The sequence below is a fragment of the Ostrinia nubilalis genome, chromosome 12 (genome assembly GCF_963855985.1).
Source record: "Ostrinia nubilalis chromosome 12, ilOstNubi1.1, whole genome shotgun sequence".
In the NCBI taxonomy this organism is placed as follows: Eukaryota; Metazoa; Arthropoda; class Insecta; order Lepidoptera; family Crambidae; genus Ostrinia; species Ostrinia nubilalis.
The window spans coordinates 5,152,747-5,180,577 of record NC_087099.1 but is presented as its reverse complement, the minus strand read 5'-3'; the positions used below and the strand labels follow the sequence as shown (position 1 = coordinate 5,180,577).

Genomic DNA, 27,831 nt, shown 5'->3' with positions numbered 1-27,831 from the left:
GTTTGTCCCAGGTATACATAATTGTCAACAATTTCGAGTGTAGTGGAGTTGCAGGATTGGAGATGAGTAGTGGAAATGAGTCGTTTACATCATGGCTATGCTTTTGGGCTTTAATCAGTAATAAAACCAAACTACGGACTTCTCCGAAAGTACTTACCTAAGTTTTAGGACAAGTAAGAAGTCGTGGGCGCTATTATAATTTTGCATTTCTGTTTCGAACAAAGCTTAATCCGTTCATTCAAAGAACCGACGGAACACTTGAAGTGCTTTTACATTGGAATGTTCATAAATAATAAGCACACTCAGGGATTGCCCGGCTCATAAAGTACCTACCTCAGCTCAGATTGAGTAAGACGAAGGTGTAGTAAGTACTATAGTACCTACACTTCTTTCATTCTTTGAGATTCTATTGTGTTTTCGAGTAATTTAATGTGCACGATTATTTTCGTAGAGGTATACCTCAAATTATTTACTTAGGTACCTATAATATTAATAAAATGTAAGTAAGTATTAGATAAAAATATTTTTCAACATATAAACATGAATTCGACTCATTTTGTCGAGAAAAACAAGTGACAACGAGAGTTGACCGTTTTTAATAGAAAAATTCGGTAGTTTTGTTTGTTCTCAAGCAAATAAATACGTAATTAAATCACTAATTGATTTTCCCCTCCATAGATCTCACTTAGCTCATTGCTGGCCCTCTTCGTCTTAGTCTAATCAAATCAGTAGCCTTAACGAAGCAATAAACTAACAATTAAGGAGTAATAAATGGACCACAGGACAGTTCCAGATACAGTCTTGTACTGGAATAAAATGTTAATTGCCTCCGAACGAAGTAGCTTCAGTTTATTTTATTGCGAAATAGATCGTTTAGGAGATTGACTTAATTAAGTTAAAGATTTGATCGTAGTTCAGAAATAGATAAAATTTTAATAAGACGACGGTGCTGAAGCTACGTAGGTACTCTGGCGTCTTATATTGTTAAGTAATATCAGGCCTGTTCATCTCCGCGAGTTTACATCGAAAACAAAACACGCACGATGGCCCACCTACTACAGGATACTATTCGACAAGGCCTCACAAACGAGCGAACATTGACTCACGCACACGTATTCTTGTGTATGATGGAAGAAAATAAAGAAAATGGTGTACTAAATACTCTGCAGTATTTAACTGCCTAAATAATAATAAAAACAAAGAATGTACTTTTTTAAGTTGCCTCAAGACACTGAGAGGTAAATAAGTAGTTAATATTATTCATGATAATTCATGATAAATCATGTATTTCTTCCGCCATATTCCGCAGTTTGGCACCTCACGTTACATCATTTTACCGAAGTCAGCCCTATAGCTTGGGCGCAGTGCCGATCACTGACGTTTGTCAACAAAATCACAAAATATAACAGAAGGTAAACTCATGTATGTACCTCGCTTTGCATACCTCTCTCGCTCGCACGCTCGGCCGTCGCGCTAGGGTTGTCTTGTCATGTGTTGTGAAAAATGTTACTCTTAATACTATGCAAGAAAGACAATAACAGATATCCACGTATACTTATTTATATTTAGTACGTTATTATAGTACTAATAGTTTGCAAACAAATACACTAGAAGGAATTAGTATTTAGTTGAGTGGTTGACACTATTATCCAACTATAATATTATTATTATAAATGCGAAAGTTTGGATGTCTGGATGTTTGTTGCTCTTTCACGCAAAAACTACTGAACGGATTTTGATGTAACTTTACAGTATTATTGTTTATAACCCTGAATAACATATAGGCTATAATTTATGACGATCTGAGACAAACTAAATTTCACGCGGGTGAAGCCGCGGGCAAAAGCTAGTTATCCAATAATTCCTAAAACCTCTCTAAAACAATTCGATATTCCTAATAATTGAGTTGGCTTTCAATTTCATTTGAAATTCAAATAAATAACTTACTTACCTCCCCGAATCAACTGGTAATTTAAAAAATGAAAATTCGGTATTTAATGATGAGTTTAAGCAACCAAATACCGAACAATTATAATACAACTTTTTCTGTTCACTCATTTTCGTCAATTTCGCCAAACAAAATAATATCACAGGCGGTTGACCGGCGCGTGACTCAAGCGAACCACAGCGAACGTGTGGCGAACGTCTGTCGCGCCACGTCGCGCTCGCATTCGTCCAAGACAGTCTTGCTAGAGCGGTGTCTATGTGTGCGTGGCTCGAGCGCGTTTAGTATGGAGTTTGTCTTCTGTTATATTTTGTGACAAAATGGTGCTTGACTCTTGAGACAGGCTAAATTACACCATATTGTTAATGACATTGAGCATACATTTTTTTAAATACCTTCGCGAAGTAAAACTTCTGTACGTAGTACTTATTAATTATTCTGTGGTAATATTAATTATTATCAGAACGGAATTAGTGGTATCGGAGAAATGTTCTTTGGCGAAATTCAATACGTCCAAATTATCCAAAACACAAATAGTTTAGTAGTAACAATACAAACCGTGACGTCACATCGACATTCTAAACGCGGGAGGTGTGCGTGCGGGTAAGTTAGGGAGATTGGCATTCCAGTTAGGTGCGCAATTAGCTCCACCGGGTTGTACTAATTAGTACTTATTAAGAACTAGCAGCCGCCCGCGACTTCGTACGCGTGGATCCCGTTTTACTCCCTTAGGGGTTGAATTTTGTGACATTTCGCGATGAAGTGAGAGAGTCAGTCAGTCAGTCAATCAGTAACCTTTCGCTTAAGGGATGTTTCCTGGGTCAAAAAGCAAGAGTTTTAATTAGTCCGTCAGTTAACTTATCAAAAAATACTCTACACGTATTTTTCACTTTTTCAAACTAATGAAAATTTAAAGAGATAAAGCGCGCCAAAGTTCATAAGAAGAGGCCCGTGACGTCAAGGCGTGCATAAAAGTGCCGCACGTTGTGACGTCGTGCGGAACTTCAACGCACCATAACTATGTAATTATTTGTTAGATTGACAAAATAATAAAAATATATGTGTCCAATATTTTTTGATATTAAACATGACGGACTAAAAAATTTTTTTTAGGAAACTAGCCTATTGTACTGTTTTTATGTAATATCCTTCTTTGTATGTTTCTCTGGCCGATTAAATAACTATTATTATTTTTCCACCAGGTAACTTCGAAACAGACGGAGTTCAAGTGCCAGAGACCTGGTGCGACTATGTCTTCCACTCACAGCCGAATCGACCAGCTCATGGCCGTCTGTACAGTCCTCGGTACCCTTCGAGCTACCCCAGCAATATACGGTGCAACTATCATTTTAATGCCAGGTGAATTATTAATTTAACTTTTAAATACGAACAGCTAGGGACTGGCATTCGCTGCCTGTTGCTGTCTTTCCTGAACACTTTAATCCGGGCCTTTTCAAGGCGAGAGTGAATAGGCATTTACAGGAGCAAAAAAAGCTACATTTATTTGCCTGTACAGTCATCGATACCCTTTGAGCTACCCCAGCAATATTATACGGTGCAACTAGCATTTTAATGCCAGGTGAATTATTAATTTAAAATCATTTAATTTTTGTTCTCGGTAAAAAATTAGGGTTTTTTTTTGCAACTGTACTTACATTTCAGAAGGTAAGCTACAAATATTTATTAAAATAGACAGTAAAATAATATTTCTGTACATTATTTAGACGGCCGTTTGGTGTAGTGGTTCAGAACGGACTACTATGCCGAGAGGTCCCGGGTTCGATTCCCGGCCGGGCAGAAATTGAAATGATGAATTTTAATTTCTGTGACGGGTCTGGGTGTTACTATGTATAATATGTATGTATTTAAAAAAAAAAGTATATAAGTAGTATATCCGTTAAGCTAGCACCCATAACACAAGCATATTAATTGCTTACTTTGGGGCTAGATGGCGCTGTGTGAGATTGTCCAAAGATATTTATATTTAAGTGTTGTGAATGCTTATACTAAAACGTTTGTTTTTATTTGTATAGAGAACAATAGTGTCTAGACAAACCTAAAGAGGATTTAGGACGCTATTTGGATCAAATATGTAATTGCTCAATGATGAATAATAAATAAATAAATAAATAAAATAAATTTATATTTATATTTTATTATGAATACTGAGTAAATACCAGTATCTTTTAGACAAGGTCAAATCGCCATGAAAATAATGTCAGGTTTTAACGAGCTCTGAATTATGATTAGGTTAGAAATAGAAAACTAAAATTCTCTTGTCTGGAGTATAGTATAATGTTTTAACGAAAAACCAAAACTTTTTAAAATGACACTTCTAGATTAATTTAATAAGAAAATATTTTTCACCTTTTTCTAGTAACTTATTAAGGTACACGTTCCCCGAATAAGCTTATTCACAGTTCTGAAACGTAACAAGATATAATAGACATTGTTAAATATACCAAAGAAACCACTTTGTACTTAACGCAAAATGTCTGAGAAACATCTCTAGCAGGGTTGCCGACGGGATATTATTATGCCAAAATCCCCAAAAGCATTGGGGAAAAGAAAATTTTACAAACTATTAATACCAGTGGCGTAACTACAGGGCAGAGCTGGCAAAATGCCACAGGCCCCCGACCCTAGGAGGTCTGGGGTCCAAGAGGCCGAGCTCAGAAAAAAACTGTAATTTTTTACAAAATTTGATTTAAATAAATGCACACATTTAATTGTTTGGGTCACCGATTCGACGATGATACTGTTAAAAGTCATTCATAAGCTATAATACAAATCACACAGTTCTAGCATGTTAGGGCCTTCTAGGATGGTATAGTTAGTTACGCCGCTGATCATAATAATATAAATTCCTGTTTTGAGTAATATTTGTAAGAAATCAATCAAGACTAGCAGAAAGATGTTATATTGCATGCTTGTGTTATACTTAAAATCCCCACATTTCCCCCCAAATCGAAGCTCTCCCACACATTCCCCAATCAGCTTCGCTTTCGTTGAGTCCGGGGAATTCTCTACAAATTGGCAACCCTGATTCTCCAGTCTCAACATTCTGTGAGAAAATAGCAGAACTCTTGTACGAAACAAATAAATCAGAAGTTTCACTCGGAGCCTTATTTAACGATGATGGAAACAGAAATAATGGATTTCACTTTATTCAGGGACTAAACAAAAGAATTGTTTTCAATAGCTGTTGAGCTTGTCAAAATTCATTTTTGTAAAGTCAATTCATTATCAAGGGTAACGAGATTTGAAAATGTATTTTTGTTCTACTTTTAGTAAATAATTTATTAATGAGAAATAAGACGGTGGATCTGTCAATAGCACTGGACCAAGGGTGATTTACTGTCTGTACTCCAAATGACTGTCGTGTCTACAAAACGATCAAAATGGCGCGAATATTTGTTATGCGCAACTTTAGGGCCCTGTAACTTTTGTATTTGTAGAGATATTTTCATGATTCTTTCACAATCATTATTAGTTTTACTTATTATTAGTGGTACGGTAAGATGTTAAGCCTAGTCAGAGCCGACTATCTACTGTCATTAAGGACTTTACAAAGAGTGCTAAAGGGTGATAATGCAAACTATCGCCCGTATTCACAAACATTGCTATGAGGTCTCACAGTGTGCGTGAATGCACAGGATGACACACAAACCAATGACAGACCTGTATTCAACACTGTGTGTTCGATTTGCTACTCCACTTAAGCAAGCTACGTTTGTGAATACGGGCGTTAGTTTCTTATGCTATCTTATTGAGATCACAGGCTCACGTACCTAATGATCTTTGGTAATAATAATAGACATTATTATAATATAGTACATTAATTTAATTACCTACCGTTTTCCTAATTCACATACGAGACAATAAGATACTCAGAAATGTATCACAGCATAATTAAGGTGATAAAGTTTCCAAAATCCCTTTATGTAGATAAATCTTGAATGTTCTGTATCAATCGAATTACATTTACTTCAAATTCATTACTAATTGAACACAAAGACTTTTACAGATAATTTATTAATTAGTTTTCAAGTTCTTGTTACTTTTAGTTGATTGGAATGATATTAATCGCTTGTTCCAGACAACATGAAAGGATCAAACTAGTTTTCGAGGAATCGTTTCTTCAAAAAGGCGATGAAAGGTAAACGTAGCTTTACTATTCCTAATATCTATTTAAGCGTTTTATTATTCCTCTATTTAATTGATCGTTTCTTGAAAGTAATATTTCATTTTCAGTTGCCTAAATCGGGCTGATATAATTAAAGTGTTTGATGGAAGACTAGCCACCGCTCCAGTTTTGGCCATGATCTGCAATGAAGTCATAGGTAAGTTTCATTGTTTTGGACCTTATGATAAGAGAACAATGTTTAAATTATAGTAGCAACCTTGTAAAGAGTTTAATACTATTGATGTGCGCTAAACGTTTTATTCTCGAATAAAAAAAACACATTACTATACATATTTATAAACTGTTTATCGCATCATCTATATCCGTTATGCATAAAAACAGATCACTAAAACATTTCAAATGATGTAATTTTGTGAAAAAAATATACAGATATGTAGGCACAGTCAGCGTCACATAGTTCGTGACACCCAAAATAGCCAAAAAGTTCGCAACACGTCTTTGTTACGGATTATTAATGGAATAAAGTTGTGTTGTCAACTTTTTGGTCACTTTGGGTGTCACGAACTACACTCAACATCAAATAAACCGCTCCTTCCGCGACACGAACTTTAAAGATTTTCTTCTGACACAATCATGGTACCCCAACAATATTGGTGTTATTTGAAAGCCCAATAAATGATAATCCTTAAAGAAAAATACATTTCATTTCTAAATAAATGATTAACATATTATACCATAAATGTGACTTGAAAATAGACCTCACTTTGGGCTCACCTCTGGGATCAATTAGACCAATTTTTATGGTTATAAAACCAAATAAAGATCTCACGTGTCCTCTTTAACAGATGGATAGCGATTAATCCCAACTTAACAGTTTTATAGTCATAAAAAATGGCTATAGCGTAACTACCTATTTTTTGAAGAAGTGACTCTGGATCCTTGTAAAGACACATTTTTGGGATAACAAGTGCGAGTCGGACTCGCGCACCGAGGGTTCCGTACAAACCTGCAAGGTTTACAAAGTTCGTTCATTACGACAATCGAGTCATAACTATGGTATTTTTATTGCAAAATGAAATTCATAACATTACAATGGGGAAAGTAACTACTTAAAAGGAGAATGCCCAAAAGTGGTATCGCTCGAAATCTAATTGTACATTGAGGGTACCACACCGTAAATTCCTTTCTTCATTTGTAATGATTTGCGAAAGTAGTAAGAAATTGTAAAACCTCCGGAATAAAATCCGATTTTAATAAAAAGTATTGTAACAATGAGCTGCAATCAGCAACACCTATCACCGAGCAACGACACTACGTAGTTCGCACGGTTGTCAATAGATGGCGCTGTTCGTAGTTAGCTCGCGGTATCATTTGATTTTTTTCCTGTCCTTAAGTAGTCAGGGCTAACCACAAGTTCCTTTCCCCTTGCAAAATGGTATAAATAACATTGGTATGCACGCAAGATTATTTTGTGTTTATATCTGATCCTTATCAAATAACGCTAGCTTTGGCGTAGCTAGGGTTTTTTTTTAGGCAGGGTAACTACCTACAAATATAAAACAAGTATTCTAAGGTAAAACCTGTAGCTATGCCAATGGACACCATTCATTTCACTTAAACCAAAATTACGTCAAAGTCCGGAGTTTTATAAAAAAAAAATATGCGGTATGATTATTTTTTATTTATTTATTTTTCCTATAATATTTGCATTATAGGTAAGTACCTACCTCAGCGTTTTGAATTTTTGCGTTGATTTAGAATTTCTCACAGTTTAGAGGCAATTAGATTTAAGAAGTGTTTGATATGAATTTCAACTTTAATATCTCTACGCGTTCATGTGAAAAAGGGTAGGTAGTAAGATTATTATTAAAAAAATATTTTATGTCATGTAAGCAAAAATAATATTTTAAATTTTATATAACTTCAAATTTATCATTTTCGCAATTTTTCCTTTATCTGTACTATATAACGTTGCTTCGTGCCGAATTTCAAGATTCTGAGTTCACAGGAAGTACCTTGTAGGTTTTGATTCCCTAGCGTGTGACGGAAATTCGTCTAAGGTGTCGGTATAAACTGCTGTATCTTTTGATCGCGTTAACTTAGAAGTTTGATTTTTTTACTTCTTAAAGGGACAATAGAACTAGGTATTTGTTATAAATTTCAATTTGATACCTTTATTCGTTCGTGAGAAATAAGGTAGTAAGTTTCATTTTATTAAAATATTTTTATTATATTATATAACTAAAAAAATGTAATTTTCGCAATTTTTCCTATATTTGCATTATATGACAATGCTTTATGCCAAATTTCAAGATTCTGAGTTTACGGGAAGTATCCTGTAGGTTTTGATTCCTTTGCGAGTGTCGAAAATTTGTTGAAAATATCGACATAATCGGCTGTATCTTTTGATTGGCTTGGCTTAGAAGTTTGATATTTTCACAGCTTAAAGGGACAATAGACCTGAGTATTTCATGTGAATTTCAGCTTGATACGTTCACGCGTTCTTGAGATAAAGGGTCTTGACAGAAGGACGGACGGACAACAAAGTGATCCTATAAGGGTTCCGTTTTTTCCTTTTGAGGTACGGAACCCTAAAAACCTTTCCTTTCATGAAATGAAGTTTAGAACTAGGCTTTCAAATGGTACCAACGTTGGTGGGAAGTGGGGATGCATACGTGTGATAAGTGCTTGTCGCGGGAGGTGCGATTTATTTGATGCCGAGTGTATTTGACGCTGACTGTATGGTCTACTGTGAGTGAGACCGTTATATTGCAACCTACGGACTTCAAGCTAAACATTGTGGCATTTTACGTAGTTATAAATGTGAATTTGCAACAAAAAAGCTACTGTTGATTTTCTGTCCACTCACTGACTCCATTAACTTCAAATCTAGACTTACAACCCGGTCAAGTTTGCGCACCTAGCGGCCGTGACGTCACATCGACGCTCTGGTACGGACGGGGCGCTGGTTTTTTTTTTTGTTTTGATTCTAATTTAACAGGATAGTAAAACCCATCCATCAATGATAATAATGTCTCTCAACAGGTTACGAGGTGCTATCAAGCGGGCCAGACCTCTTAGTGCAGTTCACAGCTAACTCCAACACTCCCGGTCAGGGTTTCAAGGCCAGCTATCAGTTCCAGATGGACGACTCATCTAGCACAGGTTTAGTAAGCATTCTGTTAGGGTGACCAAGAGAGGAATTTTAAGGGGTAGAAATATTTCATTAGGGTAGTTAGAATAGCCGTGTGTTTCCGAACATTCGCGAACATTATGTCAACAAGACGGGTTAAGGCGTTCTTGTTGACCGAAGTTTAGAACTAGGCTTTCAAATGGTACCAATGTTGGTGGGAAGTGGGGATGCATACGTTTGATAAGTGCTTGTCGCGGGAGGTGCGATTTATTTGATGCCGAGTGTATTATAGGTAGTCGTGTTTAAATAAAGCACGTTTGTATCAACAACCTACGGATTTTCTCGTCGAAACAGACACATCGGCAATAAAAGTTAAATATCATTCAGCAATATTTTCTCAACAAACAAAGCAATTACGTCTTACCCATACTCTTTCTGTAAATAATGACACGTATAATTGTCGCAAGTCACAAAAGAATCCCACGCAAACAGAACGATAATAGAACAAACCCAAAACACCTACAAATCGTCGTTAATGCCTCTGATAAATCATCAATACCTACGCAATAAAGAATATTTTCGCTCGCAGATCCAGATATTAGAAAATCCAGTACGACAGAAGCAATATCCGGGCTGGGTCCGGCAGTCAGCGCTGCGAGTAAGTTATTGTAATTTTATTTACTCTAATATCCGGATTTTGGCTTTTGAAACTCCCCGATCTGCATTCCAGCGAATTTACCAAAGTGCAACGCCTATAAAATTATGGTGGGAATTTGGCGTTGCGATAATATTATAGGTTCTTGAGAATCAGCCGCTTAATATCTAACTGAAATTTGATTTCATCAGCTGGATTAAATTTGGGATGTTTTAGTTGAAGCAATTTTAGTTGGAAATGCCAGACGTTTACTCGAAGCCATATGGGGTCTAGTTTGGATGAAAATAGCATTAAAAGTGTTTTTTTTACAACTTTAATAACATGGATTTAATACTTTTTTAAAAACTTTCAGTCATTGGACAGAATACAATAGAAACATATTCATAGAACCAGTTTACTGAAACTGATCGAGCGATTTTTCCCAGAATCCTTCAAAATTTAAAAAGCATAAGACACTCTGCATAGTGTCCAAGTCGAATAAAAAAAATACAGAACAAAATTAATAATTAATTAACAGAATATTATTACTTCTTGGTGTTGAGCTTCTTGGTAATTGCCTCGCATCTTAATTTTATATCATTCCATGTACCTACATGTGGATTACGTGGTGGGATGTGTTACCGCATATAGTAAATAAGTCTAGTGGATAAGTTAATTTCTGTAACACATTGTTTGTAATTCCTAAAAATAAAAATAAAGTACTGCGTCCAATGACTGGAAGTTTACCCTACTTTTTTTACGACAAATAGTACCTATATCCGTAAGACTATCCGGATTAAAATTCACCACGTCACTAGATCTGATTATTGAACTAGAGGGGTCCATCAATAAAAGTTCCAAGTCACATTATTTATTGAATAAGTCCACCATTCTAACACTGCGCACGCTCTACGCTTTTAGGGTTGTCAACATCACGAAATTCACTTATTATTTCTTGAAAAAAGAAATATCACGTAGCACTTGTTAAGAAATGATGTCCATTTACGGTATAGCTGTTTCAATATTGCAAAGTGAATGATTTCACCAATAAACAGAACTAAATTAATGTAAAGTATGAAATCACACAGAAACTTAAAAAAAACCTAGTTATTTCTGAAACAGCTTTATCAATTTTATTCAAAAAGTGTAGTGAGTTTATCACGTCCACACAAAATGATTTCCGATGTCCATTCCCTCCTGTCGCCCCCAATAAGCCGTCCGACAACCCTAAAAGCGATAGGGCTTAATAAAAATTGAAAGCGGGCACAAGTTAAGTGACACGGACCGTTCCAGCGTCATCCTGCGATCAAGTATTCAGCAGCGATAAAAGCAAGAGTGGGAAGGTGACGTCACCACTCTATCCGAAGCCGTATTTGCCGAAGACGCAGTGTCATTACGACTTCTTGGCAAGGGGCAGAGAGAGAGTCAGACTGGTGTTCGAAGACTTCAGTTTGCAGAGGGTGACTGAGAATATTATTGAGTAAGTGGTAGTTATGATTTTGTACTTAACAAAATAACGGATACGACCTGCAAGCTTTCACGTTGATTTTTCGTCGGCCGATAGTTTAGTCGGGCAGTTGATCAGTATGGGCATGTATGGGAGTGCGCACACTACGCCGATTCGATTTGGCCGATTCTTCATACAAATTAAAATCGGGCACAACTATCGGCCAACTAAAAATCAACGGTGTGCGCCCACTCTTAAAGGCCGGCAACGCACCTGTAACGCCCCTGGGTCTGCGGGTGTCTATGGGCGACGGTAATCACTTACCATCAGGTGATCCGTCTGCTCATTTGCCTCATATAAACAATAAATAAATAAAGGTTGGCAAAAATAAAACAGGAAACTCAGATCACGAAAATGAAAATAATTTAACTGTAGCAAATATTGAATTTTTTCCCAAATTTTTTTTCAAAGTTTTCATTCAACTGAATGGTCTGAGCTCTTTTTGAAGTTTAGCCAACTTTTTAATTACTTTAAGACACCTACTAACCTAATTATTATTATTAATATCATCTTATCTTTGCTTATGTTAGTCATACAAATATACTATAGGACAGACTCAGAACTATGTAATACTTTTATTAATGAAATCAGCTTGTTGTTCGTGCACTTTTTGAAAACCACTGCATTACAAATAAGTTAACTTAATAATTCTAACAAAACCACTTCATTTCATTTTTCATAGAAAGTTAATAACTTAGAGGAGCATAGCTAAACCATAAGACTAAATCCCTCCGTACTATATTTGTTTGTAAAATTGTCTACTGCAGGTCCAGAGCATGTTTGCATTTAGTTACTAGCCCGAGCAAAATGACCTCCCAGGGGAGTGCAAAATATTAACTACGTAAACTCAGTCTGCGATAGATAATATTGTTAGATGTAAGTTACTCTACTCGCCCTGTGTAAAGGTCCTTAATAATTCATGTTTGAAGAGACAAAACCTAACAATGTGTTGACAAAAAGCAAATAAATTGGTTACACAATGATCATTCGTAGAGCTACGATAGCCGAACGGTGAAGAGGTCGGACTGGCCGACTCGAGATCCGAGGAACGCGGGTTTGAATCCCACCGCGCTCGATTATTGTGGTAAGCCCACTCGTAACACAAGCTTATTTAGCTAACGGGTAGTTTGTGCAATACAAATTGCTAATAATCTTTTGTTTAAAAAAATACACAATTAAAAAGTGATTTATGAGATTTGTTTCTTAACATATATCACTTTGGAATCATTATAAAGATAGAAATGGCCTCAAAAGATTTCTAAGAGAATGTTAAAGCTAAATACTGTGTCATCTTATAGGTATGATCATGAAAAGTGCTATTTTGATTCAAAAATGTTAAGTCTGATGTGCTGTAAGGAATATCTACCAGACGGTAGACTCTTTTAGGGGCCAATAAACAAAATTCTAGATCCGAATGTGCAATCTTACAAAATCTCACCCTTTTAGAAAATGCAAAATGGCGTTGATAAGGTGCTCACGTAAACTTTCAAAGTGCTAGTATTCATATCAGCGCATAAGGTATCAATTTTTATCCACCCCAGCTGTTGCCAAACGTGAAAACTATAGCATTTTCGAAAGAATCATTATGGCGTTTTGGCAAGACGGCAGATCAAACCATTTTACATTTCAAATATAAATGGGTAACGTGCTGCGCTAGAAATCTATTAGTAGGTAATCATGATATTTATAAGTATTTTTAAAGTGCTGTAACGAAATAGGTCCCATTTTAGTCAATGGATTGTTTTCCCAATAAATTGGGATGTAATTGATTGAATCACCAACTTGAAACCGAAGAAAGTTTTGTAATTTGAGTAACGAAAAAAGTTACAAGTCTAAAGGTGAACTTTAAAATAGAAATAAAAGGTATAGTCTAATTAAACACAGTCTTGTTAATCTTAAAGTTTTATGCAACAGCTTTGACTGTAACTTGGATGCAAATGCAACTCGGTAACAAAAACTGTTACACCTGTTTATTTGTTGGTTAATTTTAAAGTTAGAAGTTCAAGTTACAATAGTTTGAATTTTGCGAATTTTTAATTTGAAAACATTTCCTGCTAGCCTGAATCCAACGGCATGTTTTTTGTGCAACTTTAACCAGAACACAAGCAAATTAAGTTGGTATGCTAAAGGCTTAAAGAGCATAATGTCAACAACCTGATTGAAATTGTAATTAAAGTTAAATACATATTATAATGTACGAGTAAGCTCATATTGAAGATGCGTATTGCGTTTCCATGATCCAGTGAGAGCTTTGACGTCATTTTCCTTACCATCATTTATTACGTTTAACCCATAAGGCGGTTATCACACTGCGCTGCGCTCCGCCGCGGAGCGCGTGCGCGGACGCGTTGTCAGTGTGAAGTGCCGCGCGTGTTTTCTATACAAACTGAGGTACTTGCATACAATGATTAAATCTGTCGCTCCGCGCTCCGCGGCGGAGCGCGGCGCAGTGTGATAACCGCCTAACGTTAACGTTTGGAGTTACGTTACTCTTTTTCACTCGACCTTCTTTTGTTTCAGCTGCGAGAGCATGGACTCGCTAGACATATTTTTGTATGTAGATGGCCGACTTGAGAAGATGATATCATTTTGCGGCAGTGAGCTGCCGAAACCAATCATGTCGAACGGACCAAAATTGTCTATCGAATTTCGAGGGATGTTCTCCTCGAGACACAGTAGAGGGTTTAAGATAGCTTATTCTTATGTTGAAGGTAAGTCTCAAGTTTGAAATAAGTACCTATAGTTTATGCTATTCGAAACTACATAATATTATATCGTTCTATGTGTTCGTTACGTTTTCCTCTACACCTTAGTTAGTTTGAGAGTTAATTATACAGGGTGGAATTTTGTAATGCCACCTGGAGGGAAAGTACTCTTAATATTTCGAAAATCTTTGGATGCAGTTCTCTTTCTTTTCAAAAATAAAGGAATGTTTTCTTTCAGTAAAATTTTCTATCTAGATTATTAAGAGTACTTTCCCTCCAGGTGGCATTACAAAATTCCACCCTTTATAATACGATCACCGATCTCCCTGAAACGGCACGGCTTCATATAAATATACAATTAATTTCTCTTTAGTTTATAAATAATAACCGATAAGAAAGATGACTTTCAGCTTTGTAGGGCACGTTTAAATTTTCAAATAGTGGCATCCCTATATTGCTTATGTGACCAATTAGTAACACAGAACATTAATAATACGACTTGCAGACGTACCAGCTCACAATTACGTAGTGAAATACACGAACATGAATTATGCACCAGTTGGCTACATTTCAAAGTTCTGGAAACCTAACAATTCCAAAATTTCTAACAATTACGAGTAGCTAGGTGTGCTTATTGTTAGTTCTTAAGAAGCGCTGCTGCATTGTCACCGATTTTCACCTATTTATTTCATCAACATCATCATCATTTTCAGCCATAGGAGGTCCATTGCTGACCACAGGCCTCCCCCAATGATTTCCACAATGGCCGGTTGGTGGCGGCCTGCATCCAGCGCCTTTTAAATTGTAATACATTTTACTGTAGTGTCTCGTAGTCGCAGAAGTTGCTTTTTGTAAACAAGAATCGTGAATGTAATCTATTCATGATTTGATTTTACAAACTTGCTAGCTTAGAACTAGCCAATCGGTGTGCTACTCACACGCTTGTACCAATTTATTATTGACACGCACGTGGAACGGAATAGACGAATAAAGGTCGGAAATCTGAAAGGGATAACACCGTGTCGCCTTATGCGAGCTGTCATCGCCTTATGCGTGCTGTCAACCGTGAAGTGAGGCATTTACAAGTACGCTAAGGTGCGGATAAGTGGGCGTTGCAGTATGGAGTATCATACCTATTGTACTGACCGCCTAAAGTTGATACGGTTACGATTCCCGGTTGATAAGTGAACTACGTCCATAAAGTAGAAATATTTTCTAGCGGAAAGTGAACACCATGCATAGCAAAGGTAGACTGACAGATACACGTCGATGATTTACTTTGATGTCACGAATCCTTTTCTAAGTGAAAGTCAAAAACAATCCTTACCTGTTCAAAATTAACGTTTTCTTTTAATTAAATTAAACTTCCCCAAGCATGACCGTTCACGCCTCAACTTCTTTTTATCATAACGACGTGATTATAACTCCAATTATTTCTAGGCAGTCGATTACAAAAATTAACCGTTCCTTTGCAAACTTTCCGGTGAACGCGAAATGAAAATTTCATTCGTCCGTGAACGGTAGCCAGTTGTAGGGTTGCCACCGACGAGCAGAGAGCGTTTTTATGTTTATTTTGATGGAAAACAAACGGCGTAAGTGAACATCTTTCATGGTTTACACTAAAAATAACTAATATAATGCTTATTTTAAGTATTTAGTTAATGAGGGAATGAGGGAAATGCTTGTATTCTAAAATGAAGCTCAAATAACTGTGTATTCATACTCAATTAAAGTCAAAGAATCTATGTTCAAAAGAAAACTACAGGCTCATTGATGACTTACCATGAAATAATCACAAGTTTTTAAATTTTTGTTTGTGACTGTGAAACATGATCTATTTTATAAGAAGCAAACACTAGAATAATATTATTGGCTTGTGAGTCAGTTGCACTTATGTAACAGCCCCGCAGCAAAGCGGCAGCTAGAATATTTCTAGACAGGTTATCTTCACTGCGAGTCTCGCTAGTTATCAAAATACTCTCTAACATGGTCTTAACAACCTTTTCAAATAATCATACCTCTTTTGAATAGGCCCGTAAATCTAAAGGATATGAGAATTTTATTTTTACGTTAAAATTGCGAAATTGAATTTTCAGTTGGGTTAACATTTGTCATTTTTAATACCTAGGGACACTGCTTAGCGGTGAGATTACGTTTTTGTGAACGTTTGTTACAAAAGTATTTTTCACTAAAAATCCTATTTGTATGAGCAATTTAAAATGCCTCTTTGATATTATTTTAAACACAGTTTTTTCTGAGTTCTCCATGATTTTTGGTCGTTTTGTTAACAATAACCTGCTATTTGAAATACTTACTTGGAGCCAAACCACACGACGTGTTGTGACTCTATCAAGACATTCATGCTAATAAAATGTGTTGCGATGAGCAAAAATTATTGGTAACCCTACAAAAATTGTCCGATCGCGCTTTTCTTCGCGAACAAAAATACTTTCAACAAGAAATCTGCTTCATAGATCAATCTTTCCGTTCAATTTAGTTAAGGAAATGTAAATACGATTTATTGGTTCCCTCTACCTGTTTTTATTAAAAGCTACCCCCAGTTTGCCCCTTGAGCTTTTGTTTATCAAGATAAGATTAGCTTTTAAAATCTTTTAGGCGTTTGAAGTATCAGTTAATGGGTTTTTAATAGTTTATTTGAATTAACGTGGGATTTCTTTGGCGTTTTATAATTTTAGTTATGGTAGAGTGTTTTACTTATATTCCTGCTTAAATCAGCAAGAAACAGGAAATAATATTCCTGTTTCTTGCTAAATAACGTTAATTAATACAGAGTTTTTGGATGATTATATTTTGGAATAGTCAGGCTCAATTGTCAGACTTCATTCAAATCAACGTGCCCTCCGAAGCTACGTTTTCCTTTTAATGGTTAATTAATCACAATGTTTGTGCGCGATCAATGTTAAAATGAAACCAAAAATATTATATTTTCTAACCAAATCACAGTCATCATCCCATAAAATGACCATATTATAGGGGTAGAACGGTAAACAAACGGATTAAATCACGGATTTTTCTTTTTATTGGCTATCCAGGTGTTATAGAGTAAAATAAATATTTTTTTATTTAGGTTAAAAAAAAACCAATTTTATCAATGACTAGCTTTCCGCCCGCGGCTTCGCCCGCGTGGAGTTTTGTCTGTCACAGAAAAACTTTATCGCGCGCTTCCCTGTTTCAAAAACCGGGATAAAGACTATCCTGTGTCCTTTCCCGGGACTCAAACTATCTTTATGCCAAATTTCATCAAAATCGTTTCAGTGATTTAGGCGTGAAAGCAAGTCAGACAGACAGACAGAGTTACTTTCGCATTTATAATATTAGTTTAGATGCATCTAACCAATGAAACTTTTCTTGCAGATTACGGTATAACAACTGGGAACCAACTATTAGAATTTCCATGTGCCTTTGTATACAATAGCAGCGAGAGGCCTAGAGGGGTGATGACGTCACCGAACTACCCCGGTCTCTATCCACGGGATACGGAGTGCAATTACTTCTTCTACGGCCACGAGAATGAGAAGGTTCATCTACACTTTACGCATTTTGACGTGGAAGGGGTTTTACCGTAAGTAATTATATCATTTACTACTTATAGAAAAACATCAATCTTTTAAACTGCGATCTCCAACCCGCCTGCCAAGCGTGGGGATAATGGCAAAATCCTCCACTATAGTGGAGGAGGCTCATAGTCCAGCAGTGGACTGTAAAGGGCTGTTGATGATGATGATGATGAAGTACTTATAGTATGAGAGAGACGACGTACGGCACATCAATCTAGCCACTATGATATCTTTGTTCGTTTCAGCCAAATGACGTCCACTGCTGGACTAAGGCCTCCCTCAAAGATTTCTATAACGACCAGTCCTGCGCTGTCCGCATACAGGCATTGCCCGTGATCTTCACCAGATCGTCGGTCCACCTAATCCTGTCCTGTAGTCTGATGTGCTTGTGACAAAATTAGAAATAGGTACAGATTTTAGGCGGACTAGAACATCTAGGGAAATAGGTCTGTCAAGTATCTGTTTCTTTGGAATTTGTACTTTTTCAAAGAACTGTACTAGGGTAAACCACCCAATTATTGGCACTTTAAGCAGCTACTTCACAAAACCGGTAAAATTTGCATGTAAAAATATGTTTTATCAAAGAAAAAAACATTTATATTGGTCTTTTAATCTTTGTAGAATATTATAAAGTACTTATCATTAATAAATTAAATCATTTATTCAATATAGTGTAGCTTTTAAAAAAATACCTCAAAATACCAGTTTCTGGCATAGCCAAACCTTTTATTGGCAGTGATAATTACCTATTATTGGCACTGTTCTCGCAAGATTGAAAAATAGCTGCTAGGTCTTATGTAGAGGTTTTAAAGAGATTCATGATAGAAATAAACAAAATAAAATCCTTTGTTATAAGAAAAGTAACATTTATTTGTATAGGAACATACCATATCAGTTCAAACGCTTATATTTAAATATGGTTTTAAACTTTCCATAAACACTTATTATCAAATCTTCTTTTCTCTTCGGAAATACTTTTTCTGCTACTGATTTTTATTTTATCCAGTCAACAAAAAGCTGTTCTTCCTCGTCTGTTAAAATTGTGAGCGGACCGGGCTTAGATCGATGATCAGGATGTTTCAATCTGAATTATATAGTAGACCGTGGTACCACCTTTAAAGCCTTTCAAAGGCTTATTCCACTAATCCCGGGGATTAGTGAACTTTTTATTCATTAATCCCCGCTAACGCCAATGGAGCTTATAATGGGGATTAGGTAATGAACTAAAAAGTTCATTAATCCCCATTACTTTATTTTATTTTTCTATATTCAGAAAACTACGTTAAAAAATAAAATACTAATGTAACAATCATGTACCTTCTATTTATTATTGGATAAGAACTCACTTATTGATTATTTTTATAATCAAATTAAATTATATTTAAGCCTGAATACAAAGCTATTAATTTACACCATTTTTATCTTGTTACATCTTGGCCCAAATTAGTATGTAATCATTTCCATCTTCTTTTAAATGATGAATGGGGAATAACGATTCAATATCCATAGTGCTTTTGGTTAATCAGGTAAGTGTAAAATTTGTTTAAGTATTGTAATCAGTCTTAAATTTAATTTAATTTGATAATAAAAATAATAAGTGAGTTCTTATCCAGTAATAAATAGAAGGTACCTGATTCTTACATTAGTATTTTATTTTTAACGTACTGGGGATTAATTAACTTTTTAGTTCATTAATACCCATTATGAACTCCATTGGCGTTAACGGGGATTAATGAACAAAAAGTTCACTAATCCCCGTTGACGGGGATTGTCAACGGGGATTAGTGGAATAAGACTTTGAAAGGCTTTGAAAGTGGCTTAAAAGATAATATTTTTCATTGGCACCTTTTTAACCAATGTTTGACACCCGTGCCAATAAATGGATTTTATATAATTGGCAGTGGGCCAACATTAGGATTGGTGTATCCAAAACGTTAGAAAATATTTTAAATGAAATTTAAACTCAATTTTGAGACAAACAAGATATAATTTTTAATAAACTCAAATTATTTTAAAATACCCTTTTATTGGCATGTGTGCCAATAAAATGGATAAACAGATTTTACGCATACCAAATGTTGGCACACCACAAATAATTAAAAGTTGGCGGTTAAATTATAAAATAATGTTTTAAAAAGGCAGTTAATATATTCAATAATAAGAAAAAATGATTATGTATAAGAACAACAAGGTAGATTTGCATTTTTTTCAAAGATTATGATAGCTCTTACCTTAGTAAAAAACGAATATTTCGATTGTTTTTTTCGCTTAGGTGCCGGTTTGTCAAACAAATGGTTGATGCGCCGCGATGTTTGAAAAAATAAAAAACGTGTGTAGCCAGTTGAGTAATAAATGATATTACTCTACAATTTCTACTAAAAAATATAAGGTTTGGCTACAAACAACCTTAATTTTCTTAAAAAACTGGAGCATGCCAATAAATTGGTAGAGTGCCAATGATTGGGTGGTTTACCCTACTCTGGTACCAAGAAAATTGCTTCAATACATGAATCCAAAATTGTTATGTAGACATTTTAATATCATTTGTTATTCAATGAGAGCTACATCTGTTTTATTATTTGATCCCCAACTCCGTTCTTTATTACTTTTTCGTGAGAAATAATATCTCTAGAGTTACAGCTGGATGCAAAAGTGAGGGTATTAATTTTATTTATAAAGGGTTTATATTATCACACACATTTTGTATGAAACAATGAGTCACCTGAGGGGTATTTGCATTTATAATATTATTTGATGATTGTATCACCTGTAAATTAAAATGAAATGGAATAATCTCGGCATAGCAATTTTTTTTATCATAAAGTATCATAAAAATAAGGTCCAAAGTACTCTTCTGCTCGGCATATCTTCCTGGAGATAAGCAAGATCCCACTGAAGAACTGACTAACGTCCTGGAATACTCTAGAAGACAAAAGTCGGAACTGATAGTGGGATGCGATGCTAACGCCCACCATACCATCTGGGGAAGCTCGGATACCAACATGAGAGGTGAGTTACTATCCGATTTTCTTCTATCTAACTGTCTACAGGTGCTGAACAATGGCCACACGCCAACATTCGTAACAAAAACCAGACAGGAAGTAATAGATATAACATTCGCAACAGAAAATGTGTCAAAATGTATAACAAAATGGCACGTCAGCAGCGAGAACTCAATGTCTGATCATAGACATATACGTTTTGATATTTCAGGGCTGGTAGAAGCTCAATATCCAAGAGTAAGGAATCCAAAAGACACCTCCTGGGATATGTATATAACCCTGCTCAGTGAGAATCTAAAGGATATACCCAAAACTATCAAAACACCGGACTCTCTTAATGCCGCGGTCAAAATGCTCAATAATGGCATAATCAATGCCTACGAACGAAGCTGCCCCGAAAAAGAAGTAAAATCTAACAAATCACCAATGTGGTGGAACAAGAAGCTAGAAAAGCTCAGAGCCATCACACGTCGTATATTCAACCGTGCCAAACCGTGCGACTGGGACAAGTACGGAAAGGCCCTAACAGAATATAACAAACAAATCAGAAAAGCCAAAAGAGCCTCTTGGCGACGCTTCTGTGAAGAAATTGCACAAACTAACAAAGGAGCAAGAATTCACAAAATCCTCGCTAAGACCCCAAACAACTATCTTGGACTACTAAAGAAGCCAGATAACTCATTTACGAACACCGAGATGGAGACTCTGGATCTCCTTAAGTCTTCACACTTTCCGGGTTCGTACCAAATCAATACACAAAGCAATACCCAAAGGAATGATGAACTCCATAGGGCTAAATGCTCAGACTGGAATAAGGCCTCCAATATCTTTAGGCCTAACCAGATTAGATGGGCTTTGGAAAAGTTTAAACCATTTAAATCAGCGGGAGAAGATGGCATCTTTCCTGCTCTTCTACAAAAAGGTAATAACTTACTTCTCCCGCATCTGGTAAAAATATTCAGAGCAAGTTACGCCTGGGGTATTATACCAGAACCATGGAATTGGGTCAAAGTTCGTTTTATACCCAAAACGGGGAAAAGGGACTACTCACAACCCAAATCCTTCAGACCCATAAGTCTAACATCCTTCCTGATGAAGGCCATGGAAAGGATATTAGACCAGCACATTAGAGCCAAATACTTAGTGAAAAGACCACTAAGCATCAACCAACATGCATACCAAAAGGGAAAATCTACTGAAACAGCCCTGCTCGATCTGTTCGATAAGGTGCAAAAATCCCTAGAGGATAAGCAAACGGCCCTATGTGCTTTTCTCGATGTTGAAGGTGCATTTGACAACACCCCTATAGAAACCATTCTAAAAGGAATGGAGGCAAAAGGGATTGATATAAGCACCATCAGATGGGTAAAAAACATGCTCTCCAACCGAGTAGTAAACATAACCCTCAATGCTGCAAAGCTTGAATTTCTTGCCACAAGAGGATGTCCACAAGGAGGCGTACTATCCCCACTTTTATGGACACTAGCAGTAGATCAACTTCTTGCTAAGATGGCAGAAAAAGACTATGATACTCAAGGCTATGCTGATGACCTAGTGGTTATCATCAGAGGTCCCTGCCTGAGCACAATTTCAAGTCTAATGCAAGGCGCTCTCAACACCATAAGTAGGTGGTGTAGAGAAAACGAATTATCTATTAATGCGGATAAAACAGTGATAATACCATTCACGAGGAAGAGAAAACTGGAAAAACTGGTAAATCTGAAATTAAACGGAAAAACTCTTCCTTTCTCAAGCGAAACCAAGTATCTAGGGGTAACTTTTGACCAAAAGCTTACTTGGAATTCGCACCTAAACAACATCATTCAAAAAGCCAAAATGGCTCTGTGGAGTTGTTGTCGAATGGCAGGGTCAAGATGGGGACTAAAACCCGCAATCGCCCTATGGCTGTACACAGCGGTCGTGAGACCGATAATAACCTATGCCTCTGCCGTCTGGTGCAGCAAGGTCAACCAAATGACAACAATACAGAAATTGAGCAGCCTACAACGGCTAGCCTGCATCACAGCAACCGGAGCACTATCAACGACACCAGGGGCTGCATTAAATGCTCTGCTTGATCTTATACCACTGCATATGCATGTGCAAAAAGAAGCCAAGCAGAGCACATATAGAATCTGCACCCGCACGAAAGTCAGATGGGCTTCTCAAAATCTGATAAGACTCAAGGAATCAGTACTTGAAAACAAACTTCTGTGCATGCCCAGTGACGACATGCATACGGAATGTAACTTCACCAAACTATATTCCGTAAACATACCTCCTAGAGACAAATGGCTAGAAGGCCAAATGTCATTTAAGGAAGGTAGTCACGTCTGGTACACGGACGGATCCAAAAAGGAAAATAATGTAGGTTGCGGGATCTACGGAGAGAGGCCTAAGCTCAAAGTTAGCCTAAACATGGGGACTGAAGCCTCAATCTTCCAAGCCGAGGTCTTTGCCATAAACAAATGTGCAGAGATAAACTTGGAAAGGAAGCTCCAGGATCAACACATCTACATCAACTCAGACAGCCAAGCAGCACTGCTGGCCTTAACATCCTTCGAATACACGTCAAAATTGGTGCAAACATGCACCGAGACACTGAATGCACTGGGAAATACCAACAAAGTAACGCTTACATGGGTACCAGGACATTCGAATATAGAAGGAAACGAAGTAGCAGATGAACTCGCCAGAGATGGAGCCGATAACCCTCAAATCGGCGTAGAACCGTTCTGTGGCATTACCAAACAACGAGCCACCACGCTACTAACCGCCCTCTGCAAACAAGAGGCTATTGAGTGGTGGAAGTCTACATCGGGACAAAAACACTCAAAAGCACTCATTCAGGGATATAGCAATAAAGTAACTAAAGAACTGCTAAAGTTCAAAAGATACAAAGCCTGTGCAGTGACTAGAATACTGACCGGCCACTGCAAACTAAACAAACATAAATCGAACATGAACATGACCGAGGAAACTCTGTGCAGATTCTGCCATACAGAAGAAGAAACGGCCATGCATGTTCTTTGCTCATGCTTCCCGCTTATGAGCAAAAGAAGTATCCATCTCGGGCGACACATCATGCACCCGGATGAGATAGCAGATATCACGCTCCAAAGAATCTGGAAATTTATAGACTCAACGGGACTAAGCAGTGAACTTTAAAGACAAGGGCTGCCACAATAGATCAAACCTGGTCGAGTTGGCGCAAATAAAGGCCCAAAAACCAATAATAATAATAATAGCAGAATCATAAAAAGGAGATTTAGGGAAATTCCACAGGCTTTATTTATTTATGGCTTAAGTCAGTCCGGTACTAAATAATCCATAAAGCATAATCACCTGTTTCTTCGAATTATTACCAGCCATCATCATGGGTCGTCGGTCCATCGACAAGGGGGATGAGGAGGGATGTCCTATACGTTATTACCGAGATTATGAGACTCTAATTTCTTATGGTATACGTCGTCTCATCTACTCTAATTTAGAGACGACCGTATTCACATACATTATGAGATCACAGTGCGCCCGGACGCACAGAGTGACACACGAACCAATCACAAAGTTCTATTCAACGCTGTGCGTTCGATTTGCTGCTTTACTTAAGCAAGCATCGTTTGTGAATATGGGCGAGTCTCTTAACCGTTTACCTCACCTCCTTTTCTGCGACATTCTGTATGGGCCATGTATATTCCTTGACTGCTAGTTTTCATATCCGCCTAATATAGTTCAACGGGCGTTGAGTATGAATTACTGTGGGGACATTCATCAACGTCAGCAAGGCAATATGTTTCCTCGTCACCTAGTAATGTTTGTATAATGAGATCAGGATGGGAACTGACGTGTGCTGTTGCCAGTTTCATTTCATACGATTTTGATAGAGTTCTGTAAGCTATGATTTATTTTTTGGCGCATAATGTTGATGAATTTACTGGTCCAGTTCTAGGCGTGAAATCAATAATTTACAATGAATGGTTTGATTAATTACTATACCTTCTTAAGTAATACCCTTCTTCTCATCTTTAGCCATTCATTGATTACAATTTGTCATTAACGATGTAATTTATCTGGTCTTGTCTGCCGTGTTGTGGTAGAAATAAGGCTCAATTTGACCAATTCCTTTTCTTTAGTTCGAGCACATGAAATGTCTCTGGTGGGTATCAAATTCTTCACAAATACACAGTTCAGACTCTTAGCTGCTAGTTATAAAGGACTCAGGTTGAAATTTGAAGTTGGTAGTACCGCAGGAAAACTGTTGTGATCGAGCAGGAAAATTACTCTATACTTATTTAGAAGACATTCCTACTTCCTACTAATATTAAGTAAAAGTATGTGAGGACAGAAAAGTTTCTTGCTCTTTCACGTGTAACCTACCATTTTGATGAGGTACGTTGAGACCCCGTGAAAAATTAAAAGATAGTTTTACCAATTGTTGCTCCACGCGCGTGACATAGATTCTGTTGCAAATATATGCGAGAGAAGCTACAGAGAAAATAGAAAGGCTTTTTACGAAGACACCTAAAACCATTTTTTTCTCCAGATGCGAAGCAGTCTCTGCGAGCGACTACGTGCAGTTCTCCAGTCAAATGCTTGACTCTGACAGCAATAGACACTGCGGTCTCCTCAGAGACCTCCGGGTGACTTCTGAGAAGAACTCCCTAAGGGTCACCTTTAGGTCCAACGACCGGTTGGACGGCACAGGGTTCAAGGCTGACTACATCTTCTTGAGGGACTCTGAAATGCATAGCATGACTATGCCGGATTCTGTTGAGAGCAGTGAGTATTATAAGAACAAGAAATAGATCTCAATTCATGTAAATTTTTTCATGAGAGTTTTCTACGGTCCTGTCAAAAGAGCTCTCATTTTAAACGGAATATATCCACCGGAGGAATCAAAAGCCCTCCGTTTTTATTCTTCCGGGCTTTTAAAACTGAAACAACGTCTTAATTACTCGAAACATTATATTAATGAGAGTTATGCTTACCCATTAATTTTTTCATCAAAAATGTAATTATTTTATGAAGTCGAACAAAATTAAGGGAAGGCTTTTAAAAAGATATCAGAGATGTTTGGCACAGTCCATAGGATATTTTGGCATTTCGACAAACTTATTAACCCTTTAAGTACCAGCGAAGTGAGACACAATAGAAATCAATGGTAACCGCTGTCTCATGTGACCATTCAGGATTCCACGAGTTAGTCAGTAAACTAGTGTGGGCAGGCCTCCCACTAGATGGACCGACGATCTGGTGAAAGTCGCGGGAGGTGCTTGGATGCGGGCGGCGCAGGACCGGTCTTTGTGGAAATCCTTGGGGGAGGTCTTTGTCCAGCAGTGGACGTCATTCGACTGGAACGAACGAGTAAAGTAATACAGTAAATTCGTGTTGCTTTCATTAGGGTGAGTATGGATTAGAGCATTTTCTCGAGCATTTCTATGTAATGTAACGTTCTTGCGAATGGTACAATACAGGTAAAAAGTACGACGTTTGGTTCGTGAAAGCGTGATAAATTAGAACATATCATAAAGCGGCTCGTTGTTCTGTTAAAAGTAAATATGCTCTAGTCCAGGGTTTCCCAATTTTTTTTTTCCAAGGAACCCTAATTGATTGTTATACTTTTCCTAGCGGAACCTCCGTACTACTCCGCCCGCACGCCCTGCCCCTCCCTTGTGCGTAAACAAGTCGTTGCGAGCGAACAACGTCGGTAACGAAACGTGGGATAATATTTTTTACGGAACCCTTGCGGCCTTTCCACGGAACCCCAGGGTTCCGCGGACCACCATTCGGGAACCGCTCTAGTCTACTCATCTTTAGGTTGTTGTTTTTTTCAGAACTGTTAAATATTTTTTCGGAAACAAAAGCCAAATTTTCCTTTAACGATTCTCGTTCGTGTTCTGCACACCTTTTCACGTGATGTGTCGCTTAGAAATTCATGGAAACCCAAATTATAATTAGCGCCGTGTGTCGTAATTAATAATTGGATTCCCTTTGTTGTTGGGGCTATTGTCTCGTTGTACTTGCGAACGAACATGATCGAGTGAAACAATGTCGGGAATGTGTGATTCGAATTCCTGAATGACAGTCTTTTGTTTTGTTGTGCTTATTTACTTTGTACAGATAAGGTAAAGAGGTTTTTTTTTTAAATTTTATAATGATTTAAGTATAGTCAAAGTTTTATTAAATTAGGTCTATTAAAATTTTACACTAGAGTCTAGACCACAGTCTACTTAAAAATATTAGATAATCTTGAGTGATTTCAAATTATGTTTTATGCAAGTTTTAACAAGACTAGAAAGTAAGTGTATTGTCGATGATACTGAATAAACATTTTTTCTTTCTTTCTTTCTTTAAAAAAAAACTAAATGGTTCAGTGGACTTACCAGACCTCCAGGACGACTGACATTCCGTAGAAACTGATTTTCTCTGGTAGACACTGCAATCCAGGGCCCCCTGTAATGCAAAAAAGATGTTTATAAAATGTAGGTATTTGCGGATTTTGCGGTATAGATAAAATATAAGTACTCAATGTTGCAATTTGTCTTAACTAATCAACTTAAATTTTCTCCTTGGTAAACTAGAAATAAATAATAATGACATAAAAAAAATAGACCAAAATAAGTGCCCTTTCCAGAAAATAGAGCTCCTTACTGCAAATTATTCACGAGTTTAAATGTGTTTTCTTTGTTCCAGGTTCTACGCATCATGTGCCCGCGCTGGTGTTCCTGACTTTCCTATTCGACCTCGTTCTGGCGATCAGATAATCAAGTGTTTGTAGCTGAAATAAATTATCACTGTTGGTAGCACTTGTTTCTTTTACCTCACTATCGCCCTTATTATAGTCTTTTTCACGTAAGATGATTCGTATGACGTTTCGAGTTTGAAAGTTATAGAGATGTCACATAACTAAACCATAGCGATTTATCTATCGATTTTTTTTCTAAGAGTTAGTAAAATCTACTTTTAGAGAAATATTTTGTATAGGTGTTATTTAACAAAAAACATGTTTTTTTTAATTACAAATATTATTGTAACAATTTTTTATTGATAATATTAAAATTCCATGGACTTCGTGTTCAAAAAAACGATTTCTAAAAAGTACTAGTTCTATTTCTTTAAATTAAAAACTATTAATTTATTTTCAATGCGTTTATTAAAGTCAACAATCGAAAAATATAGT

General features: G+C 36.7%; 1 protein-coding gene across 1 annotated transcript in view; it reads left to right on the top strand.

The window, feature by feature from the left end:
* The window catches only part of LOC135076824 (suppressor of lurcher protein 1-like), a 110,831-nt gene extending 83,377 nt beyond the window's left edge, over nt 1–27,454 (top strand). Inside the window, exons 6-15 of the mRNA XM_063971291.1 lie at nt 3,148–3,304; nt 6,045–6,104; nt 6,200–6,288; nt 9,138–9,257; nt 9,815–9,883; nt 11,153–11,339; nt 13,887–14,077; nt 17,447–17,654; nt 25,195–25,430; nt 27,345–27,454. Coding sequence (XP_063827361.1) covers nt 3,148–3,304; nt 6,045–6,104; nt 6,200–6,288; nt 9,138–9,257; nt 9,815–9,883; nt 11,153–11,339; nt 13,887–14,077; nt 17,447–17,654; nt 25,195–25,430; nt 27,345–27,415 — 1,388 coding nt within the window. The 3' untranslated portion in view covers nt 27,416–27,454. The remainder of the gene's footprint in view (nt 1–3,147; nt 3,305–6,044; nt 6,105–6,199; nt 6,289–9,137; nt 9,258–9,814; nt 9,884–11,152; nt 11,340–13,886; nt 14,078–17,446; nt 17,655–25,194; nt 25,431–27,344) is intronic.
* The last annotated feature ends 377 nt before the right edge of the window (nt 27,455–27,831 follow it).